This window comes from Colias philodice, chromosome 6 (assembly GCF_061535455.1).
Source record: "Colias philodice isolate Cphi_HAF_F1 chromosome 6, ilColPhil1 Martin Lab GWU primary, whole genome shotgun sequence".
Taxonomy (NCBI): domain Eukaryota; kingdom Metazoa; phylum Arthropoda; class Insecta; order Lepidoptera; family Pieridae; genus Colias; species Colias philodice.
Genome location: NC_143091.1, coordinates 6,205,058 through 6,228,443, shown reverse-complemented (window position 1 = coordinate 6,228,443; position 23,386 = coordinate 6,205,058). Strand labels below are relative to the sequence as shown.

The following is a 23,386-nucleotide window of genomic DNA, read 5'->3' as shown; positions in this document are numbered from 1 at the left end:
ATTTTTATTTCCTATATGACTGTGATGAATAATCGATGAATTCGTATATTAAGAGGTTAAAAAAAAATAATCATACTCATTAAGCATTTATTATTCAGTCAATTGCAATGCATTAAACTTTTCCACACTATAAAATCCAGCTTTTACTTGTCTACCGCCGAAAAATCTACCATTCAGGTCAACTACAGCTTTTATAGCACTTTCGATTCTCTTAAATTCGACGAATATCCGAACTGCTTCATCTGAGGGAGCATTTGGCATCTCGAAAATTACTACTTTTACTACTTCCCCATATTTTGTGTTACATTCATCTTTGACTTCTGGTTCCAATTCATCATCTACGTCACCTGGGCCCACCATATTCTATAAAAAACATACACACATAATGTGTATTTATTTAGTCATTATTGATAATTAAAAAGAAATAAATTTAAGGCAGTAACTTACTTAATCTGTGGTTATAGTTACGACATACGAGCTGGTTGATTGAATAATGAACTTTAAATAATTGCCAGTAATTTGTCACACAAGGGGGTTATTCTAAACTAGCTTACGATATTTATAAATAAACTGTCAGCTTACCCGAAGTAAAACCACTTTACTAGGTGACTTCATAATTTCTGTAATTGATGGCTCTTGTTTTGCTTGTGAATTTGGTGAATCTAAAAAATAATAATCATATTTCAGATTTGTTAATTGTTATACATAAAAAATGTAGATTTTAAAGTTATTTCATTTTTCTTTCAACACAAAAATACATAATATAGTGTAATAATCAATTTTGCACGCCTCATAAGCGAAGCGTTGAGGTGGGTACTACTGTCACTTCGCGCAAAACATCTGATTTTTCAAACTTAAAATGTCTTTATGTATCATACATTGCACTTGTAAGATAATACATACACACACATATTAAGAAAAAACACTATTTTTAACGTTCATGATATTTTTGATGTCATTTTTGTTATTTAAACTAGTTAAAAAACAGTTTAAAAAAGTTCTGTCTTGGACGTCCGTGTGTCTGTATGTGCGGATCCTTTTTCTTGTTAACACGATAGCGACCGAAATACTTTACTAATCGAGTCTTTTTTTTTCTCTTACGCTTGAGTATGCTCAGGAATAGAACCCTTTCATTTTTCAGGGTCTGATTCGATGTGGTTTAATTGTTATTAAATAAACAAAAATAATAATTAATAAATATTTATTTAAAAAAAATTATGAGGCGTGCACTTTTGGATTTTTTTTTTGTTTTGAACTTGATGTAGGAGTTATAAAATGTTTGATAATGCAAATAATTTCAATATTTCGAACTTACCTGGGCCTGGGGGAGCTGGCATAGCAAAACTGGGTGGTGGCATAGAACCACTGTCTTTCTCATGTATAATTCGTCCACCCCTTTTGGAAGTCTTTTCAACTTGCAGTGCGACTGACATGCCTTGCTCTTTCTTTCCTAGACCTTGACCTTCCTAATGATAAAATATCAAAAGGCATAATTAATTTCTTAACTTAGGAACCACAATTTTCCAATTAATAAGGAACTTTGCATTTCAAAGTAATGATTAATAAGAATGTTTTGTAAACATTAATGATTTATTCTATCAGTTCTATATTCAATATATTATATCATGCATTATTGGATTCAAATTGCTAATTTGAAAATGTATCAAATTGAGGAAGATTATAACACATCTATTAAAATATTATCTCTCTTAATACACAACTTACTTTAAAACCATATTTGGCCATAATTTTGGCAGCAACAGAGCTAGCTCCATATCCACCAAGTGAAAAGCCAGGGGAAGGTGTGGGAAGCATTGGTGGGGGTGAGGGTGTTTCTGCAGTTAAAGACGGTGGTGGTGCTATCGCTGCACCAGCTGCTCTTTTTGATATCTCCTCCGCTTCCTCTTCTTCTGGTTGCTGTAATTTTTTAATTAGTTAAAGAACTTATTAATAACTAGCTGCCCGGCAAACGTTGTTCTGCCCTACTCTTATCACTTAGAGGTATGAAAAATAGATGTTGGCCGATTCTCAGACCGCACAGAGGACATTCTATATGCACAGAGGAGTATGGTTACTAACATTGTGTCATGGGAATTTTATATATTAGAAAGAGATAGATATATTGGATTCTTTAGTTAGACACAACATGAGACACATTCAATTAATTTATTAATAATTTACTTGAATAATATAAACTATTGGGATGTTTATATATATAGATAGGCTATTAATTAAAATTAAAAAATGTTTCAATATTTAAATATTGCCCAACATAATGCCAAAAATACCATAGGTATAAGTGTCTTCTCAGGGATAGCATCTTCTTCATCACCAAAGCGTGATTTACGTTTTCTATCTGATCTATCTCTATCTCCTCCATCAGTTTGTAATCTTTTGGCTTGCATATCTGTAAAATAAAATGGAATATATTCCCAAAATATGACTGTACATGTACTGCATGGTAATACTGTTGAAATTTTTATTTTAAATAGAAGAGGACAACAATTGGCAATAATAAAATCAAAATAAGTTACTTTATATGTCTTTTATTAAGAAAGTGATTGACACTCTATAAACATCAACATACCTTTAGCAACTTTTTCATAGTCATTGGGCCACATAGGATCATACTCATTTGCAACATTCCAGTCAAAATCTCGGACATTCAATGTTGCTGACAACACTTTAGATTGACTCTTTGGACTGTCCGAGTTGGGTTCGTCTTCATCTTTCTGTTTACTTTTCAGGTCTATGACAGGGGTGAGAACCTACATAACACTGATACATTAGCTACTCTTTATATTAAAATAAATACATATATTCTTTAATATTCACAAACAAAATAGTAGTTAGCTTTACCTGATTAGATCGTCTTAGAGCCTCCCTTTTTGGCTGGGTAATTGCAGCTTTTTTTAGTTGCAATTGAGATTGCAATAATTTAATTCCTGAAGACCATCCTGCGACTTTTTCTGTTGTTCGAGCTTTTATTGTATCAAGATCATCATACAATGACATCTTTACCGCTTACAGTGCTACTAATCATACAAAAAAGTCTTCAAATACAGAAAAAAAGTTAATTTTCTTAAAAAGTTTCGTATTGTATTTTGATTTTTGGTACTACGATTTTTGGACTGAAAAATTGAAAAAGTCCTATGTCAAATGTAAACATGTCAATTGTCAAGTTCTCAAATGTCAGCATAGTGTCATTTGTCAGTGTCGGTAATTTTTTTATGGCAACAATATATTTTTACAAAAACTACGTGAACATCACAAAAGTAATAATATGTACTTGAATATCATACTAGCATGGAATTTTCCAATCAGTAAAGTAAAGAGTAAAGCTGCGTACAAATTACGCACGGCCAAGAAGCGCACGGCAAACAATCGAACATCGGCTAGCGAGGCGATGAGCGTCAAATCTCGTCGAATAATGGCTCGCGCGACTGCCGCGCGTAATAATTTGTACGCACCTTACATGCACCTTATGAGTATATAGATAACATTTTAAAGCATCCGAAGCCCAAAAGGGGAAAACGGAACTTTCCCATAAAACTGTATATGAGACCCGATGGTGACAATATCTATATTTATAAGTGATAGCTAGTACCTTTCCACTACTATTTAACTAATTTAATAATTAATATTCTTTGAAATACGTTCTAACCTTACTTATAACCTTTTTCGTTATGAATCTTGATTCACCTATAAGTTTTGACATGGTTTTGACCAAGTTTTGACCACAGTTTTGACGTTATAAAAACTGATGTAAAAGAAAGGTTCTTTAAAATTTTTAGGCAATGACTTTTTAAATTTATACAAAATTTAAAGCTATGGGTAATCTACCAAGCAGAGATACAAGGCGTATTAGTTTCGATAACACTTTTGCCATGAATTCTGCCCTGACCATACCGAAATCAATAGAAGACGACGCAGACGTGTTAAATATCAACAGCTTGGAAGCGGTAACCGAAACAGTTCCTATTTCTCTCAAAAACCTATAATATTATATGATGCATATAATTATGAAAATTCAAAAAGACAGACGGACACTTAAATTCACCTCACCATTATGATGTTGTATTATTATTATTTTTATCATGTGCTTTATAATAATTTTTAGAATAAAATTAATGACAGCAAAGAAATTGGCTCTAGAGCTTTTGAAATCCATGATAATGAGCATGACTACTGGGCACATAGAATTGAATATTTGAAAAATGAACATCAACTGATAAATAAAATTATAGAAACAGAGTATGAGAAAACTATTGAAAATACAAAAAATCTATTTAATCCACCTAAAATAACTCAAGAACGAATTCAAAGGATAAAACCATGCTATGATTGGCGCACAAAGGTAATCTTCATATTATTATACTTATTACATATTGCAGTTTTATATTTTTTGAACTTTGCCTCTAGAAACCCCGCAGCTAACTACTTCGTATTAATAATTATTAGCCAAATAATTTAAATTATTAGATGAATTTTTGCATTCAGATTATGAAATGTTATGAAGACAATCCCCGGCAACCTTTGCTTTGTTCAGCGACTGTACAAGCGTTCAACAATTGTGTTACGTCATGCCAGTTAGAAGAGTAACATTAGGGTGCACTCACACACATCAGTCACCGTCAAGTCACCGATGACTGATCGGTGACGGTTTGTGTACGTATCCACAAACACCAGTCACCGTCATGTTGTCCGTCAGTCACGTCGCCGGTTTGACTGAATCATTGAACACATACATCAGGTTAGTGAGTGATTAGACGTGTGTCACGCTAGAGAACATGTAGCACGGACTTGACGGTGACGTGACGGCACCGGGTGAGTGGGGATAAAAGTATGATACATGTATGGAAAGATTATTTGACGTGCCTGACCGGGGACGTCACTGATAGATTTCGTGCCGGCGACTGTCGTGTGGGAACAGAGTCATACTAGAACTATTGATACATATTTTTTTTTAATCCTGTCCGGTGACGTGCCGTGACGGTGACTGATGTGTGTGAGTGCACCCTAAATGATACAGTTATAATAAATACGTGATTTACAAATATACACAAATAAAGTACAATATATACATTTTATTTAACTTTCAATCACTATTTTAAGATTCTATGACACAAAAGTTATATTAAATATCAGAAGAATATTATCTGCTTGCATGCAAGATAATCTATATTATTGGTGCAAAAAAATACCGGCCAAATTGAGAACCTCCTCCTTTTTTTGAAGTCAGATAAAAATAATATATTTAGACAAATTTAAAATAAGGTAAATTACACTTTTATATATTTTTAATTGCACTTATAAGAAATAGAATAGACATGTTCTAAATAATACCAACACGTATTACTATACGTGTTAGGGCGTTTGTCCACTACAAGGAATTTTACGGTCCGGCATTCCGATTTTTTACGGTCCGGTATGGCACGCCATTAATCTATATACTAGCTTGTGCACTATACGTAATTTTACTGTCCGACATTTTACTTTTCCCTATTCCGGATGGTTTTTTGTGTCTACGAGTCGCTGTAGGTATTTAATTGTTTTCGAATGCCCACTTGCTTGGATTTTACTGTTTTTACTGCATATGCCAATTGAAAGCAAGCTCTTGTTTTACTTTCTTTTAGTTGGCAATGAGATTTGAGAAGTCGGTATTGTTATTTTATATACATTGACCAAGCATTGACCTATAATTATTATCTAAGTAAGTGTTGGTAAGTTAAAGTTCAAGTGGGAATAGCTTTAGCTCCTCGTCACCGATTAAAATAAATAAGTGAAACACGCGTTTTAAATCTCTTACGGAACTTTACTTTTTATTATATAACGAAATAATATAATATTTCACCTTCTATATTTTTTACTCGTTTCTTGTAAAATGCAAAAACAATCATTTATGATAGCATTATACCACCAAACTTCCTTGAACTGTACCGCACTGATCCGAGTAAAGACGGACAGGTGCACAAGCAATTCATCGGTTTTTTCATGCCACACCGGACCGTTAAAAATCGGAATGCCGGACAGTAAAATTCCTTGAAGTGCACAAGCGCCCTTATATGGTGATTCCATGAAAATATAATAATCACAGAACAGTAAAGTAGATAGAAGTGTGATGTGGGCGTGGCCCACGTGTCACTTGTAAGGTAAGATCACCTAACTTGCTCTCAGTTGTGCGCAGAAAAATATTCGAGTCGGTTGTCAGCTGTCAAACCTTTTTTCCATATTTATTCATTAATTAGGACGTGTTGTTCGGTATAAAGAGTGCAAAAATGATAGCAGACGAAATAATATCAGCAATGAAGGCATTTCATACCGTCGGTAAGTCTTATTTTAATTTATTTTAATTATATTTTATGTTATAACTTCGCTTGTCGTAATTTGTCAAAATTGTATACAAATATCTAGTCAAAATGAACCTTAATCCATAAGAAATTAGTACTATTATAGATTGAACAGCAAACAAGACTTTCTGGAATATTATTGCAATAAACAAACGAATGTCGCTTTAGTGATGCTTGTGGTGCATATCGACAGTATCGATACTTTAGAAAAGACAAACATTATAAATATTAAATTTTATTTTATTTTTCCTTAGCTTTCATTTGTCTAATTTATTTATAGATTTCCCAAAGAGGCTCATTTAAAAGAGAAATGGATAAATGCAACGTGACGAGTTAACTGGATGCCGAACAGTACTAAGCGGTCTAACAAAGGCCACCGATACATCAAACCTACAGCAGTTCAAAGATTTAAAATAATGCATATTTTCTGTTTGTATTTTGTAAATATAGATTTATACTATTCTATTCCGTTTTTTATTTAATAATAATAATATAAAAAGACGTACTTAGTAGTAATAAACATACTCCAAAATGTGACGCATTATACTATACTCATATAAAAGAAAGAAAAAAAAATACACAAAAAATATTTATTTGTGAATTATCGATAACAAGGCTGACATCCCTCAGAGCATAGCATCAGATAAATATCAAGTTAATGTCATTAATGTTGAGTGACACAAATTTCAACCTTATCTCTATGTGTTGCGTTTCAAATTTATATCTATCGAAAACTAACGCCCTCTGTTGTGGAGTAGCTGAATGTTTTCGAATTTGGAATTTATGTGCAATGAGAAACAAAACAGCTAATATACCTAGGGATGTTATACTAAAATAAACCGTAACATGGTGCGTTAGGGTACATATTGAAATGCTGAATTTATAACCTAAGTCAGTTTTTACTCAAATTAAGCTGTCCAATCAAAGGCATAGTTTACTTGTAGTGTACTGTATAACTATCGGTTTAAATGTGTGGGTTTGGCGACACTGGTTTTCATACTAATTAGACATTACAGCACTTCTATATGTTTTTACTGTTCTGTGATAATAATAATAAGAAGGAAAAAAAAACACGTCTCTTTATTTAATTAGTGGCAATACCGACGTAATAATGATGGTGAGTATTTGACATCTGACAGTGACATTTTATTGTAGTTTTTGGCATATGAATAGACGTGATGAATATTTGAATTCAAATTCGTTTGTAACTGATCTTTGAGTTTAAATCCATAAATAAAATGAGTAATAAAATTTGAGAGGAATAACATTATAATATAAGAAAAGTACGCCAAATGTAAATGTATTAAAGTAGAATCTCGTTACTATATTACTTGCTCTGTGAATCTCGTTGAAAATAAACATGTGTGGTGTGATTTGAACAAATTTTGTGAAAAGCCCAGCGGTTGTTACATTTTGTCTATAAAATTTATTATTTTTTAATGGAATAAAATGTTAACCTCCGAAGTGATTGATTGAACTCCAAAAAGACACTTATGATCTACTTCTAAATAAATACAATGTCTTCAAACGACTCAAATTTGGATGATAAATCATCACGCCACACAATTTTAGAAAAAATCAATGCAAATAATCCAGATCCTACAAACAAGGTATATTATTCATTTATATTATTGAGATACACATACATATATTTGGTATTCATTTATTATATAAAAATGAATCGCAAAATGTGTTGGTAAGCGCATAACTCGAGAACGGCTGAACCGATTTCGATCATTCTTTTTTTATTATATTCCTTGAAGTACGAGGATGGTTTTTATGTAGAGAAAACGTAAATATTATGTACCACGGGCGAAGCCGGGGCGGACCGCTAGTTTATTATAAATAATTAAAGCTATGCATCTACAACATAAAAGGATTAATAAATAGTAGTTAACTAGTTGTATTTGCCTAAAATAAAATAATTTTGAAAAGTAGTTTAGCATTATTATTGAACATATGAATACCCAATTACTCAACACAATTTAGATTACATAAAGCAAGTAATGAGGTTGAAAAACCAATAACCAAGAAGATTAATAAATTAGAAGATTGATTTAATGTATTAAACTAATATTTTAATTTTAATTAACTTTATTGACAAATATGTAATTTTTAATAGGGACATAATATCTTAAAATTTTTTCCATTTAATTTACAAGCATGAAATGTATCATGTAAAAATTACATTTTTTCTTTTAATTACATTTTTTGTTTGTTACAGTTACCAGATATTCATGATTTTACAATCATCAAACCTATTAGTAGAGGTGCCTTTGGAAAAGTGTTTTTGGCTCAGAAAAAACACAATCCAGAACAGCTATATGCCATAAAAGTTATGAAGAAATCGGATATGATAAACAAAAATATGGTAACACAGGTTGTTACAGAGAGAAATGCTTTGGCACTGTCCCGAAGTCCATTTTGTGTTCATTTATTTTATTCATTGCAGTCTGTGTCATCTGTTTATTTAGTAAGTTGTTATTCTTTATGCTACTAGATTTAATAAGATAAAATCAAGAAAATACATAGCTTATGCCCCTAGGGAGTGAGGCAGATTTCTTTTGGTGAAACTATTTCCAGTTTTAGTTTAGTACAATCAAAACTTTAAAATGGTTGTGATATTATAAACATGCACAGATAAATTGAAAAATCAAACAAGAACATTAATTTAAATTAATTTAATTAACATTAACATCAGGCAAGATTGTGGCCAAGCACTTTCTTATTGACAATAAAAAAAAAGAGTATAATGATTGTTAAGAGTAAAATAGTTTATATTGATTTACTTTCAGGTGATGGAATACATGGTTGGTGGAGATATGAAGTCATTGTTGAATGTATATGGGTTTCTAGAAGAGCCAATGGCCATATTCTATGTGGCTGAAGTCACATTAGCATTAGATTATCTGCACAAACATAATATAGTCCATAGAGATTTAAAACCAGATAATATGTTGATCTCTAAATCGGGCCATGTAAAACTAACAGATTTTGGTTTATCCAAAATTGAAATACACAGAGGTAAACAAGATTGCTTATTGTCCTTTCAATATGTTTTCAATATGTGTTAAGGAGGAATTTATTAATGGATACTTAATACTATTAAACTTTATTGCAGATCTCGAGATATCCGATTTTGTGAATCGAACACCGAGCCTTAACATGCGCACTCCAGGGCAATTACTGTCACTTACATCACATCTATCATTTGGCTCTGGACAAAGTGACAGCACACAGACATCAGTGGCTGAAGCCTGTGAGAACCTTCTTGATGAACTTAGAGAGACTAGTAGGATTATACAGTTTTGTCACATGCATTTTATTTGATTAAGCATTATTTAATGTATTGTTTGTGTTTGTAGCGAAACAAAATGGTTTGTTCAGTGGGAATGGACTTACTACCCCACTGATGGAACACTCGCAACTGTCTGGCATACATCCTTTTTTAAGTGCTGAGAGCATCAATTTAGATGATATTATTGTGAGCACTGTGAGTACTGTTGATTTTGACAATTTTAAACACTTATCCTAATTTTAATAAATATTAAGATTGTTTCCTATAAAATGAACATCTCATAATTTGTTTTTATATGTTAAATAATCATATAAAAAAATATCTCCCCAATTTTGTATGTTTTACATTGATTTTATCTATTTTTGAAAAACTGACATTTTTTTTAAATCTTGATTTTGTTTATTTTTCTAGTCACGAGATTCTGGTTCGGAATCGTTAAGTTCCTACCACACGTGTGAGAGTTCGAAGAACAGTTCAAACTCCAAGAGCCAACAGTCAACAGATATTAGTAGCGCAAATGGTTCCTCATTAGAGTCTGCTCTTACTGACTCTCAACATGACCAGTCAACATCGCCTCTGTGTAGAGGACATTCCTTGAAACGAATTCCTAGGTATGTTTTAGTTGAAATTCAATACAAAAAATACAGTTTGAATAGTTTTTACAGTATAATTTTCATGTCAAATTTTTTTATTTGTAATAAAATTATATGGCTAGTTTCCGGGCGAAAAAAAGAAAGAGGATATTGGACTGTGAGGGAGACACACCAACCGGAGTAACAAGTCTGTTGGAGTCGAAAGAGAATCACAGTGGACTTACTCAGGAAATTATGGCTTTAGAACTGGAGGTCACACAAAATACGCCTAAAAGAATTTCTATACACCCCACACCTGAAAGGCGGAAGAATCCCATAAAAGGAGTGTTGAAAAAGAGGTATTTTTATATGCTATATTTTATAAGATAAACTAAAAATATATCTATTGATAAGTGAAGAAAAATTGTTTTAACTTTTTTTAAATTCCAATGTTTTAAGGAATATTTCTTTTTCTTGTAGATGGGTATCACAAAATGATAGTCACCATTTTAATGTAGGTGTAATATTCTCAACACCAGTATCAAATAGCAAATCACCTAATATGAAGAAAAGACACAAAGCAACCAGATTTAATTTGCCCATTGAAGAACCCCTGTCTGGTACTAAAGAGAAATCCATTACATTTGGAAAGCATATTTCTACGAGTTTAGAAATCTTTCCTACTAGAAGATTAAGTAAGGTAAGTTCACAATTTGTTCCTCTCATGAAGTGAAACATTATGTTACCAACCACATCATGTTAACGAATCTGATTTTGTCTACAAATTCACCTCACTTATGCTGTGTGTATGGAAAATAATATCACCTATCAAATACAAAAATCAACTCTAAATCAAACAAGTCTACAAAATTTGATTATGTTGGTAAATTTGTATTAGACAAATAGATAAATTCGGAGGTATTTTATAATTCGGATTAACTGTCTCTTTATCTATAATAGCTATAAAACGCTTTTACCGCATCAGCGCACAATGTAACATTTTTCAATGATGCTCCAATTCATTTGACGTATCATGGTATTAAATAAGTATATTTATTTTATTTTTGACGTGACAACGTCTTATAATTCGATAGAGCCGAAACGCACGCCAAAGAATCACAATCGGACGTTGTCACGTTCAACTATCGTCAGTAAACCGACTTTATAGACAACCAATTTTTTACAATACTCTTTTACAGGGTGAGGGCAGTAAATCACCTACAGAGTTGTGTAAAACACCATCAGCCGCGCAAACGCCGTATCGAACACCCAAAAGCGTACGACGTGGAAACCAAATATCAGATCAACGGATCTTAGGCACGCCTGATTATCTTGCTCCTGAATTATTACTCAGGTAAACTTTTTAAAAAGTATCGTTTATTTTTAGTCGTAATTAAAGTAGAAAAGTATTATAAATCTTGATTATAATCTTTATATTTATTAAGGCAACATTGTCTTGATGTTTATTAAGTAATGAAATTTTATAGCCATTTTTGGTATAAACATTTAACCTTACAGCTTATATTTTAGCGATGATTCAAACTCAGACATTTATTTATTCAACTAGACTTTGTTTCATGCGTTTTCGATTTGTTAATATTATTATTTCAATGAATATTTTAAATTGCAATTTGTATGTTTTTTGAAGTCGTTATCCAATTCGCAAGTTGATTTATCTACAATAGACTTAAGTTATTACAATGTTTAATTTAAAACAATGTTATATTCAGGCAAGGTCATGGTCCCCAAGTCGATTGGTGGGCGTTGGGAGTGTGCCTCTATGAATTCATGACTGGTATTCCTCCATTTAACGACGAAACCCCGCAAGCAGTATTTAACAATATTTTAACGCGAAGTAAGTTTTTTTTAACATGACATATAATAGATTTGAATAGAGATATCTTACATGAAAGATTTTAAAATGCGAAAGCAAGCATTTCTATAGCTGAGGTGTTATTCTGGTACATTGCTACATCAATGTATCTAATTAAGCTATAATTAAAATCCGTTCAGTACTTTCACGTGAAAAAAAATACACATCTAAACGTAAGAATGTATGCTCAAAGACATTCGCGCTTTTTGACGTGACAACGTCTTATAATTCGAAAGAGCCGGGTGCACGCAAATAAAAACATGACTCATGCGGCGTTACCTCGCTCTGATGCGTTCCATGTAAGGCTTGAAGTGCAAGCGAGAGCGCGGAACGAGCGACAAAGAAGCACAATCGGACGTTGTCACGTTCAACTATCGTCAGTAAACCGACTTTACAGACAACCAATTTTTAGGATTAAAAAATCTATAACCGATAGTTTGAGTTATACTTTCTGCTTATTGCTAAAGTAATTAATATAATTAATTTCAGACATAGAGTGGCCAGAAGACGATGAAGCCCTGTCACAAGAAGCAGTCAGCGCAATAGAGTCGCTCCTCACTATGGAGCCGAGTGAACGACCAGCGGCGTCTGAAGTTAAGAAAATGCAGCTCTTTAAAGATGTAGATTGGGATAACCAGTTGAACGCTGAACCACCGTTTGTACCTACACCGGGTGATATACACGATACTGGATACTTTCAAGGTTAGTTTTTGGTAAATATTTACAACTACCCTTAGACCGGGAGATACTGACACAAAATTTCGAGTCATTTGTAACAGGATGGCGGTTCTACAGGGTTCTTAGTACGCAATGACAAAAAGAAAAATGATGGTGTGAACGCTGGTACTGGCGGCTTAGTCGCGTGGGCGTTAGTCGAACTCGTCGGAAAATAGCGAAAGTCAAACGATTTGTAACAGTATGGCACTTATTTTTCCTGTAAGTTTGAGGATCAACGAATATAAATACAAAATTTCAAAGATCTAGGTGTTGGAAATCTTCACTTATATAAATTAATAATAAATTTTTTTTTCAAGTATGACAGCACTTTTTCCCCCTACTAGAAGTATGGCAAATATAATAATGGTCACATTTTATCAAATACTCTCCAAAAAGCCAAATGCAATACTGGTACAAAAAGATAGGCGAAATAAAAAAAATTTGCAGATTTTCGGCGGTATGGCGACCATTTGGAATCGTCCGAAAAGTATGGCATGGCGATTTTCGTAAATGGCTGCACGACGATGGTTACCTGTGCAAAAGTTAGCTTGGTACAAATGGTTGAATAATTGTTTTTTTTAAATCAACACATTCGCGTCGGTATGGCGGGCTGTAAGTCATACCGGAAAAGTATGGCATGACACTACCGCCTACTTCTTTTTTATGGGCTATCGGTAAATTCTAAAATTTTTGTGTTACAAATCGTTTGACTTCGCTATTTTTCCGACGAGTTCGACTAACGCCCACGCGACTAACCCACCGGTACCAGCGTTCACACCATCATTTTTCTTTTTGTCATTGCGTACTAAGACCCCTGTAGAACCGCCATCCTGTTACAAATGACTCGAAATTTTGTGTCAGTATCTCCCGGTCTACTACTTGTGCTGGTTTTAAAAAATGTAGCATATGCTACCCAAAATGTAAGTTTAAAAAAATGATCGGATTGGTCGAGTGTGTTTTGATTTATACAAACAAAATTAATTTGAATAGCAGTTTGTGAATATGAGCGCATTTATTAGAACAAAGAAACAAAAAACTTAATATAAGCTTTGAAATTTTAATAAACTTACTTTTAGTTTATATTCGTACTAATTAAATGTGGTGAGTATAATTCGGGATTTAAGTAGCTAGTTGAATTGAATTGATTATTACGTTTGATTATTGAGTTTTATTTGTTTTGAATCATTTAATAGTACAAGATGACATATAACATAAGGTTTAATATAATAATGTAATCTTTAAATTTTTTCTTTTATTTTCAGCTCGAAATATACTACAGCAGCTGCAAGTATCCAACTTTGATATATAAAAATTAGTCAATTTATAATAGTTTTTCGAATAGCTTAATTTTACCACAGAATATAAAATCAACTGTATCCTAATTTCTAGCTTTTACAGTCATGTATTGCATGATTAAGACTGAGGATTTAGAAATGTACCTGTGTATATTGTAGTATCAAAGGTAATGTAATTATGTGTATTTTCGTATTCAATTGTGATATAAAGGTCATGTTATAATATGTAATGGAATTAAATTAAAAAACATTTCAAGGTACACAATTATTTTATTTTATCCTAAATTGGCACATACAATTTCTAAAAGGAAGTAGGTAAAAAAATCAATTTATTAAGAAAGACAAATGGTATCATCTTTCTTAAAATAATTGATGTGTTTTTGAACTTTTCGTTGAAAAGTATTTCGTATCGTGTATCCCGAATTGATGTTTTATTTGGAGTTCTTTTGAATCCATGGTAAGAAGGCGGTGACACGTGTGTAAACGCCAGGGTATTGACCTTTACCGCAACCAATTCCCCACGACACGACACCAACTTGAGTCCAGCGACCACCTTCATTCACCATCAATGGTCCGCCACTGTCACCCTATAAAAATAATAATAAAATCAAACTCATAGAACAGAAACGCAAAACAAAGTTGTAAACTGGAAGCACATCATTTCGTACAATTCCTTAGAATAATTAAATAATAAAAAAAAAACTCATTAAAATCGGGTTAATTTGTCATAATGTATCCAAAACAGGTTGTCGATTTGTAATCATGCAGACTACCAATGTTAAGGGTTGATCCTGACGTGAATATCTCTTAACAAATATTAAGTAACGTTTTAAATTGTCTTATTTATCAATTTCATTTGTTGTAAATTAAAATAAGAAATAATAATAATATTCTTACACTGCACGAATCCATGCTCGCTTTTCCTGCGCAAATCATATGTTCTACTATACCACCTGGAGCCGCAGAGCCGTACTTGAGGCGGCATTCTGCATTGGACCATATTGGTATCGATACTTCTTGTAAAACAGACGGTTGTGGTCCACCTTGAAAAAGATGTTTGATTTAACATCGCTCCGAAGTCCAAAAAACAGTACAATTTAGAAGGTAATAAATAATATGTGTGCTATCCATAATGTCTGCAACACATCAAGTTTATACAGAAATTAAACAGAAAATTTAGATTTTGGGTTGGAATACCCTGTCTTAAATCGTTAACAATATTAGAAACAGTACCATATTAAACAAAATAATACAAAAATCAAAATAACATCTATGTTACATGGTTAAACTCACTCTCTCTAAGACTTCCCCACCCAATGACGGTAGCCGTGAGACCGGCATAAGCTCTTCCCCCCGAAGGTAAGCAAACGGGTCGAATGTTCTTCGTAAATGTTACTGGTTGATCCAGTGTCAAGATAGCCACATCGTTGTACTGAAAGTATTTACATGATATAAATAGCGCGCAATGAATACGTAATAAATAATCTACTTTTGAAAACCTCTTATTATGTTGTAAAAGCACTTAAATATGTTTTATTGCTTATTCAAAACGAGTCGAAGTAGGCGGTAGCCGTCCGATTATCGATTAAAATATATGTATTGCCCTTTTTTGTGAAGGTATATATATATAATTATCAGAATATAATTTACCAAAGTGCGCATATCAAATCCTCTATGCCTGACGACTCTTTTGATCTTCCTCTCTATATGTTGAGTTTCACTATTCGTTCTTATGTTGTAATCACCCAATCGTGCTGTTAAACGAGCTACATCCCAGGATGTCATGCTAAAAAATTAAAGGAATTAGGAAAAGAAAAACGAAGTGAGTTAGTTAAAAATGATCTTCTGTAAATTTACTTACTGTGCCACACAATGCGCTGCTGTTAGAACATGCGAATTATCTATTAAGGAGCCTCCACAGAACTGGCGACCATTATTGAACAAAGCCACTATCCAGGGCCATTCGTTTAACTCTGCATTGTGTCCTCCAACAATCCTTTCCTCATCTTGGATGCTTTCGTAAGTCTGTGAGACACACACACAATTATATTAATATAATTTTGTCTTTGAATTTATAAACAATATTTTATTTGTAGGAGTACAAAATTACCTGGGCTCCATTTTTGATACCGCATGAGCTATCAGTTCCTGGTTGCGTTGGAGGTTTGGTCGGTTGGGTTGGATATAATGGGGGCCATGTCTACACAAGAGATTTATTTATAGAAAAACGTTATAATTCTATATTATATTAGTTAACATTTTATAGAATAAAAGAGAATCTTACTTGTTTTGTCGTACTTGGCGGTCTCGTACCCCAAGTCGTGGTTGGTGGAGTCTGTGAAGGGATCGTGGGCCGCACAGGCGTAACTTGCCCACCAACTGCAATATGAACAGTCATTTAGAAATAATAAAATTAGCCAGCTTCAACATATTATGATATTCATCTAGAATCTGCAAATAAGGATAAATAATTTGTCGTACATCGCTTCAAAAATGATGAGCGATCAAAAGTTACAATGCATTCGAAAATGTCATCTTTACTCCACAGAATACCGATCAGAGTACTATTGAAACCCAGCTCATGTCTTCACGCTGGACTGGAGAGTATTTTATTTTATTCGAATTATTGGTAAACTTTGTATAGGTACGGTATGCGTGATGCTTTGGACTTTTATTTGCATTAAAATGATTCATATTAATTCTAACAGTGTAACCTCATGTGCATAGAGCACACACCGGACACGCTTGTACAGACTGATTAAAAAAATATCCTTCAGCGGATAGCGGTTAAAATCTTTGTGAACAAACGCTTTCATTTCCTACGATTCTAATTATTGCTATATATATTATATATATTGTTGTTTAATTCTTACTTAAAGAAGGAGGATGGGTTGCTGGCGTGTGGTCTGGTGGATGCGTTGGCAGTGGCGGTATCGTGGGCGGCCATTGGGCTGGGATCTGTCTTTGGTTTGCGTTATTGTACAGCCATTGAGAAGCAAACGCGAATGGCTGGGAGCGTCCTGGGAAACTGGAATTGAAGATATGATTAAATTATGAATAGTCTCTGAGTTAAACGATCAACATTTATTTGTATTGTGGTCTTTGTCCTATGACAACATGATTAGTTTAAATTTCTTTGATTTTTGTGATAAATCTTCGCATCTTAGCTGGCAAGATGTTTGTTTTTAACAGAAATTCTAAAGACAGAAATCCAAAGTTGAAAACTACGCCCATGGTTGGCAATAATTCCAGATGTAATCATGTAAACACTTTGTAAAGATTATATTAATTTGGCCAATGGATAGGACTCCATAGGCTGCTTTATGTTTTGTGTTTGACATTTAATAATAATTCTTGCAACAATTTAATCCAAAGTTATTCTAGATGTTACATTTTATGATGACCGTTAAATGTTATTCAAGACATTCTATTATGTCCTAAAGGTTATTTTTATAATGTCAATTAATAATAATTTGTTATTCAAACGTACAATGACGATAGAAAAGCTTCCTGTTCCAAATATTACTTACTGACATTTACAGTCCTTAAAAAACTTCAGTGTTTGTTACTGTGTATAGTCAATGAATATACCTACTAAATTACAAAACAGTACAAGTGTTATTTAACGAGCATTTACATGACGTTATTTATATTTAAATTTTGTAATACGTACTAAAGTCAATAATTGCATCATAAATCCAGGAAAAAATAAAGAGTTAAATAAAGTTTTTTTACGCTGAAAATAATAATCAGTTGTTATTGGAATGTAGCCTTATTTGGTATCCAATAACCAAATATACTTACCCAGGTATTTGCAGAGGTATGGCGGGTCTGAGGATACCCAGCCTTTGTACATCAGGTTCTTGTTGCGGTGGCGTGCCTACCGGTTCCGTGCAGCATACACCAAATACCTAAAAATATTTTATCTTTGTTTTATGTTTTTATATACGTCATGTCAAGTATTATCTTTAAAAATAACATCAAAAGATTATCTTCAGGTTCCTTTATTGTTTAATAACTTTTAGAAGAAAATCTTTGTCCGAATCCAAATCTGTAAGTGACGTAGGTACCTACGTCCAACTTTGTTTCTATCATAATGCATAAACAGCGAAAAAGACTATTCGTTTGATCTTGTTATTTATTGTGCTATTTAATATTTATACAAAGCAAACTTCTTGCGACTTGACAAGAGCAAAATTTCGAATCGAATTAATCAGGCATTTTTAAGAGGGAACTAAGTGGATATCACTATGTTATATGATGTTTTAACTACCTCAGTGTTATCTCCACTGATGTAGCTGCATGTGTCATAGTGGCCCATCACCCAGCCATCATATCCAGACAACTCAGCCACTTTGAATAATGGGTAACAATCGCGGTAACTCTTGCATGTTCCTTTTTTCCCTAGTGTTGTTTCACAATCTAAGCCAAAACTTTCATCAGGCGTCTAAAAAAAGTCAGACTAATTATTAATTTGCAAACCAAAAATAAAAAAAAGGATAATTATTTAGCCGCAGCAGTTCTTTGAAATTCAAGTTCAATAATGTGCAAGATAATTTAATGCGGCTTTACCTGTCTTGTTTGTAAATATAAAAGTTGTTTTTCGTCGCGTGTATTGTTTGATTCACGCTTCGTTCGCTCCACAGCTGGAAGTTTAACAAAAATTGAATTAGTTAATAATTATAATTTTACTTACGTTTTCAAATTGTTAATATAAATTATTTTGTACGATAAAAATTAAAGACTTTCGTTTATTTGTAAATAAAACTTTACGAAGTTACGATCGAGGAGCCTAATAAATATTTAAGTTTACTTCTTTTAAAAAATTTAATATACTTACAGTATACTCGTAATATTGCTTATGTACATTAAGCTATCGGACGAGAAAAAATGCTTAGGTAGTAAATTGTAGTTTCCTTACATCGCGAAAAATCATAAAATAGAGGTGGTAGAGTGCAAAGTTCATTACAAGAGGAATGAATTAAAAGCAAGAATCTAATATCTCACATGGAATCTAAATCGATTAGTGACATTTACATTGAAGTGCAGCTTATCATTGTCTTCTCTACATGACCGGGGCTTATTTTATTCAGGTAGCGTCCAAAAAGTATTAGTCACAAGTATGTAACTTGTTTATCGCGATATAACGGTCACGGATTTGTAAGTACGTATTGGAATTTGGTTTAAAAAAACACTAATATTGAGCTAAGTCAGGAATATAAATCTGAAAATCCGTCGTATAATTAACACAGAATGAGGCAGGTGCTCTCTATTTTTTTTTATTCAACTTTAACTATATTTTCACTTAAAACTAGAAGTGACTTATTTATTCCTGCCCTATATTATTCCCAATGAAAAAACGTAAAATATTATGTTCCCTATATTATAATCTTTTGCAGAATTTATCAAGGCGAAAGGCTAGGTAGATTTATTTTATAAAAAAAAAAATCGAGTGAAAATGACCTTTTTAAAATAGTTGAAAAATAAACAACTTAAAAAGTACATTACAACAAGTAGTTAGTCTACATAATATTATGTATTTCTGTTACGTAATAATATACACACATGTTTTAATTTTTCTCGTGGATTTTGTAGGTAGACAATAGGGCTAAGTGGCGTGCCATGGGTGAGACCTACGTCCAACAGTGGACGAACACAGGTTGAAAGAGAGGTAGATAATGTGCTATTTGCTAAATATATAATGTGCTAATTGTATAGCCCCAAGGCATCTGGTGCCTTGGGGCTATACAATTAACAATTTGCAAAATGAATTGAAACATAATATTTGCGAGAGTTAATACAAAAATATTACTAGATATTCTTGCTAGAAAAGTATTTTTCGTTTTATGTTCGAGACAGTTTCGCTCATTATCAATCAAAACAGTTCTGCTGCTGCTGCTAGTAGTAATATTAGGTTGTGACCGTATAGTAGATTACAGGAATGATAGAGAAGCTTTGGCGAAAGCCACCATTAAAAATCGCAATCAAAACCTCTACAAAAAAAAGAAAATATATTGAAAATATCCTATAAATCCTATCCCTAGTCGACAAGATCTTTGTAGGTAGCGAGCTGCAATACTCATAATCAGAAAAATACACACCAATTCAAGTTCAGGCAAGGAAGCGATATTTTAGCCATGGCAACATTCTTTACCTTAACGTCAATAAAAATATCTCGATAAATTAATCAAGAACATAATTATAATTAATTCATTCAATAAATACCAATTATGTCGAATATTAATGATAAGTTAATAATGTTTATAATTAATATAATATCATGTTCAATAAACTTGTATTCTACTGGGATTCTTCTTAAAATTTGAGATTTGAGCTATAAAAAAGTCATTTAGATCACTATTTCATTTAAATAGTGCCACGATAAACAAAATAGGATCAAGAATTTGTGATAAACAAAATAAAAAGGTAAAGTAAACAACCGGCCTTGAAGATGTCAGCTAGTTAATAATGCATGCAATTTTCGACCGAAACTTTACTGTTATTAAACCTGGTTCCCTGTGACATTTACGAGAATATACAAGCTTGTCTTATTCCTAGATATAGAATTTTATAAAAACTCCAAGTACGCTCTTCGTTTGTGGACATAAACGCACCAAAGCTTTGTTTATTTAAGAGCCAATTTCAATAATATTGTTGCTCTAGCTTGATCAGAAATCCAAAGTTGGCTCATTATAGCATGAGCTTTTGTATCAGATATCAGGATTATCGAGTATAATGAGATTAAGTTAACATTTTAACAAGTATCTATTGTATGAACACATTGAGAAACTACGAACGATTTAACTACGAAATGTACAATTATTGGAAGATAGCAACCTATTTATTTATTTTGAATGATGCTATTATAAAAAACAAAAAAACTCGTAAAATTCTGTTGATGTTGTTGTTTATCTGCTTTCGCGTCTGTTTTTAGGGTTCCGTAGCCAAAATGGCAAAAACGGAACCCTTATAGTTTCGTCATGTCCGTCTGTCCGTCTGTCCGTCTGTCCGTCTGTCACAGCCGATTTACTCGGAAACTATAAGTACTACAGTGATGAAATTTGATGGGAATATGTGTTGTATGAACCGCTACAAAAATATGACACTAAATAGTAAAAAAAAGAATTGGGGGTGGGGCCCCCCATACATGTAACTGAGGGATGAAATTTTTTTTTTCGATGTACATACCCGTGTGGGGTATCAATGGAAAGGTCTTTTAAAATGATATAAAGTTTTCTAAAAAACATTTTTCTTAAAGTGAACGGTTTTTGAGATATCAGCTCTCAAAGTCGTAAAAAGTATGTCCCCCCCCCTCTATTTTTATAACTACGGGGTATAAAATTCTAAAAAAAATAGAGGTGATGCATGCTAATTAACTCTTTCAACGATTTTTGGTTTGATCAAAGTATCTCTTATAGTTTTTGAGATAGGTTGATTTAACTGTAATTTATTATATTTGCTGCTACGGAACCCTTTGTGCGCGAGCCCGACTCGCACTTGGCCGGTTTTATTTCGTTTTGGTGATGTCTTATTAGAATCATAAATTGTTTTAAAGGCCTTTTGAGAGATAAACCTGATCGAATTGTTATAATCTTGCGCAGTAAAGCTAAATATTATTTGACATTTTCCAAATGAGATGTGGACCTTTTTATAACGAAGTTTGCCATTTGACTTTATTATCAGTCATAAACTGAATCATGTTAGATCCCTTTGCTAAATTGTTGCTCCACAAAATAAAAGATGCGAGTATTTATCTACTAAACTGGTAAACCAATCAGCTTGGCGATATAAACGACTAATTGTCGCAAGCATTCCGGGTTCATATCTACTTTGCCAGGAAATGTCAGGTGTGCCAGCTTTGTACAAACTCGTCACCGATCTAATTAATGTACCTAAATGTAACAACAAAAAATATATTGACTGTATAAAAAACAATATGTGATTGATGTGGTCGGTTGTGTGTAGGTGTTAGCATTTGCATTGAATTGCTTTAAATGTAAGTTCCAAATTATAGTTCGTGCTAATAATATTATGATTTAGCGTCTTTTTAATGCTAGGTTAATGACCGCATCATACTATATACAGTATACAAAGAGGTTCAAGACAAACATGCAGAAGTGATAAATATTTTTTAGGCATAGATTTGAAATATTTTTTGTTACAAGAAATATTTTTAACGCTTTCCGGAATACAACAGAAATTTTTCACAGCATTTAAAATTAATTCCTATGTCCTTTTATCACAGCACATCTTGGGACAAAAAAAACCTCTTATTTTAATGCCTAGAAGAATTGGAAATTGGAATAATTTATTAGAAAATTGTACAATAATAACCTGATAAAATTTGACCGATTGATTAAGATAAACAGGACTTCGATCGGGTCAGATAGTGCTGTATTAATATTTTCGATATTATTTGTGTCATTCAGTCTGATTTATTTTAAATTTTGTTTGGAACATAAATTCTTACTAATTCAGTATAATATATTAAAATCAACTATTAGCATCCGAAAGTGATCGCTTTTGCCGGATATCTAAGGTGCAATTTGACTTTCTCTAGCCTAATAACCTCGTAAGAACAATGTCGCGTATTGTTTTATGACCGTTGAAATGGAATTACTAATTTGTTTATGTACTATGTCCTATTTTTATATTCAAATAGTGATTATAAAAAATAAAAAAAAAACTTGATGATAGATCCTTTAAACTAGAGATAATATTTATTATTGAAGAATCCATTAAAATGCTACGATGCTCAACAAAAACACTTTATTGATGTAAACGTAAATAAACAAATATTGAATGAATTCTCTTACCGTTTATATAAACAGCATCGTCAGTGTAAAATTCGCCATTCTTTTCAGAAAAATCTATATCACCTCCCGACACATAAAAACAATTTATAGCCAATAATATCAACAAATTGCCAAAAGTCCTTTTCTTCATTTTTTAATATTTGTAAACAAGTTTGCGTTCACTGAAAGTTTTTGGCAAAAAATAGGGCTTATTGGACCGCGACACGAGGATGTGTGGCTCCTAAGGAGTCTCTTCGCAAAATGCTTTGGCAACTTGAATCCGTGGCTTTATAATATTTTTAAACTGTCGCTCTACATTTGTTTGAAAGATAACAGAGCTTTTTCACCTTTTGTACTGAAATGGCATTTGGCAACCATTAAAGCTGTGATTATAGCGAACTTTAAACATGACAATCATACGATTAGTGCATCTAAAAAAGGCAATCATTTGATTGTTGTTGTGGTTTTTTTTTTCTTTTTTTCCTT

General features: G+C 32.6%; 3 protein-coding genes and 1 long non-coding RNA gene across 8 annotated transcripts in view; 1 reads left to right on the top strand and 3 right to left on the bottom strand.

Moving 5' to 3' along the window:
* Positions 1-73: 73 nt before the first annotated feature.
* Spf45 (splicing factor 45) lies at positions 74-5,223 on the bottom strand. The gene is made up of 8 exons (XM_089696381.1): positions 5,205-5,223; positions 2,860-3,035; positions 2,588-2,768; positions 2,289-2,407; positions 1,726-1,917; positions 1,316-1,466; positions 583-662; positions 74-363 (listed from the first exon to the last, which is right to left on the bottom strand). Exons 2-8 carry the CDS (start codon positions 3,013-3,015, stop codon positions 91-93), a joined length of 1,152 nt encoding a protein of 383 aa, XP_089552507.1. The 5' UTR covers positions 3,016-3,035; positions 5,205-5,223; the 3' UTR covers positions 74-90.
* On the top strand, positions 2,967-14,359 carry gwl (serine/threonine-protein kinase greatwall). 5 transcript variants are annotated; one of them, XM_089696376.1, is made up of 13 exons: positions 3,001-3,962; positions 4,121-4,357; positions 8,575-8,823; positions 9,146-9,374; positions 9,472-9,642; positions 9,716-9,843; positions 10,060-10,259; positions 10,364-10,579; positions 10,701-10,920; positions 11,420-11,574; positions 11,951-12,075; positions 12,583-12,795; positions 14,073-14,359. In XM_089696376.1, the coding sequence occupies exons 1-13, from the start codon at positions 3,831-3,833 to the stop codon at positions 14,117-14,119; spliced, it is 2,322 nt and encodes a 773-aa protein (XP_089552502.1). In that variant the 5' UTR covers positions 3,001-3,830; the 3' UTR covers positions 14,120-14,359. The 5 variants fall into 5 exon arrangements, with proteins under 5 accessions (XP_089552503.1, XP_089552502.1, XP_089552500.1 ...); XM_089696374.1 differs by lacking the exons at positions 3,001-3,962; positions 4,121-4,357 and adding an exon at positions 7,511-7,960 and having other exon boundaries at positions 9,472-9,609; XM_089696373.1 differs by lacking the exons at positions 3,001-3,962; positions 4,121-4,357 and adding an exon at positions 7,511-7,960 and having other exon boundaries at positions 10,382-10,579.
* LOC149487730 (uncharacterized) overlaps positions 6,514-23,386 on the bottom strand; it is a 161,331-nt gene continuing 144,458 nt past the window's right edge. The window contains exon 2 of the long non-coding RNA XR_016315740.1: positions 6,514-7,165. This is a non-coding gene — a long non-coding RNA (uncharacterized LOC149487730). The remainder of the gene's footprint in view (positions 7,166-23,386) is intronic.
* LOC149487750 (uncharacterized) lies at positions 14,356-23,173 on the bottom strand. Its single transcript, XM_089696379.1, has 12 exons — positions 22,922-23,173; positions 18,678-18,751; positions 18,379-18,552; positions 17,910-18,016; positions 16,979-17,133; positions 16,390-16,484; positions 16,216-16,305; positions 15,967-16,130; positions 15,756-15,891; positions 15,399-15,537; positions 15,003-15,148; positions 14,356-14,692 (listed from the first exon to the last, which is right to left on the bottom strand). The coding sequence occupies exons 1-12, from the start codon at positions 23,049-23,051 to the stop codon at positions 14,537-14,539; spliced, it is 1,566 nt and encodes a 521-aa protein (XP_089552505.1). The 5' UTR covers positions 23,052-23,173; the 3' UTR covers positions 14,356-14,536.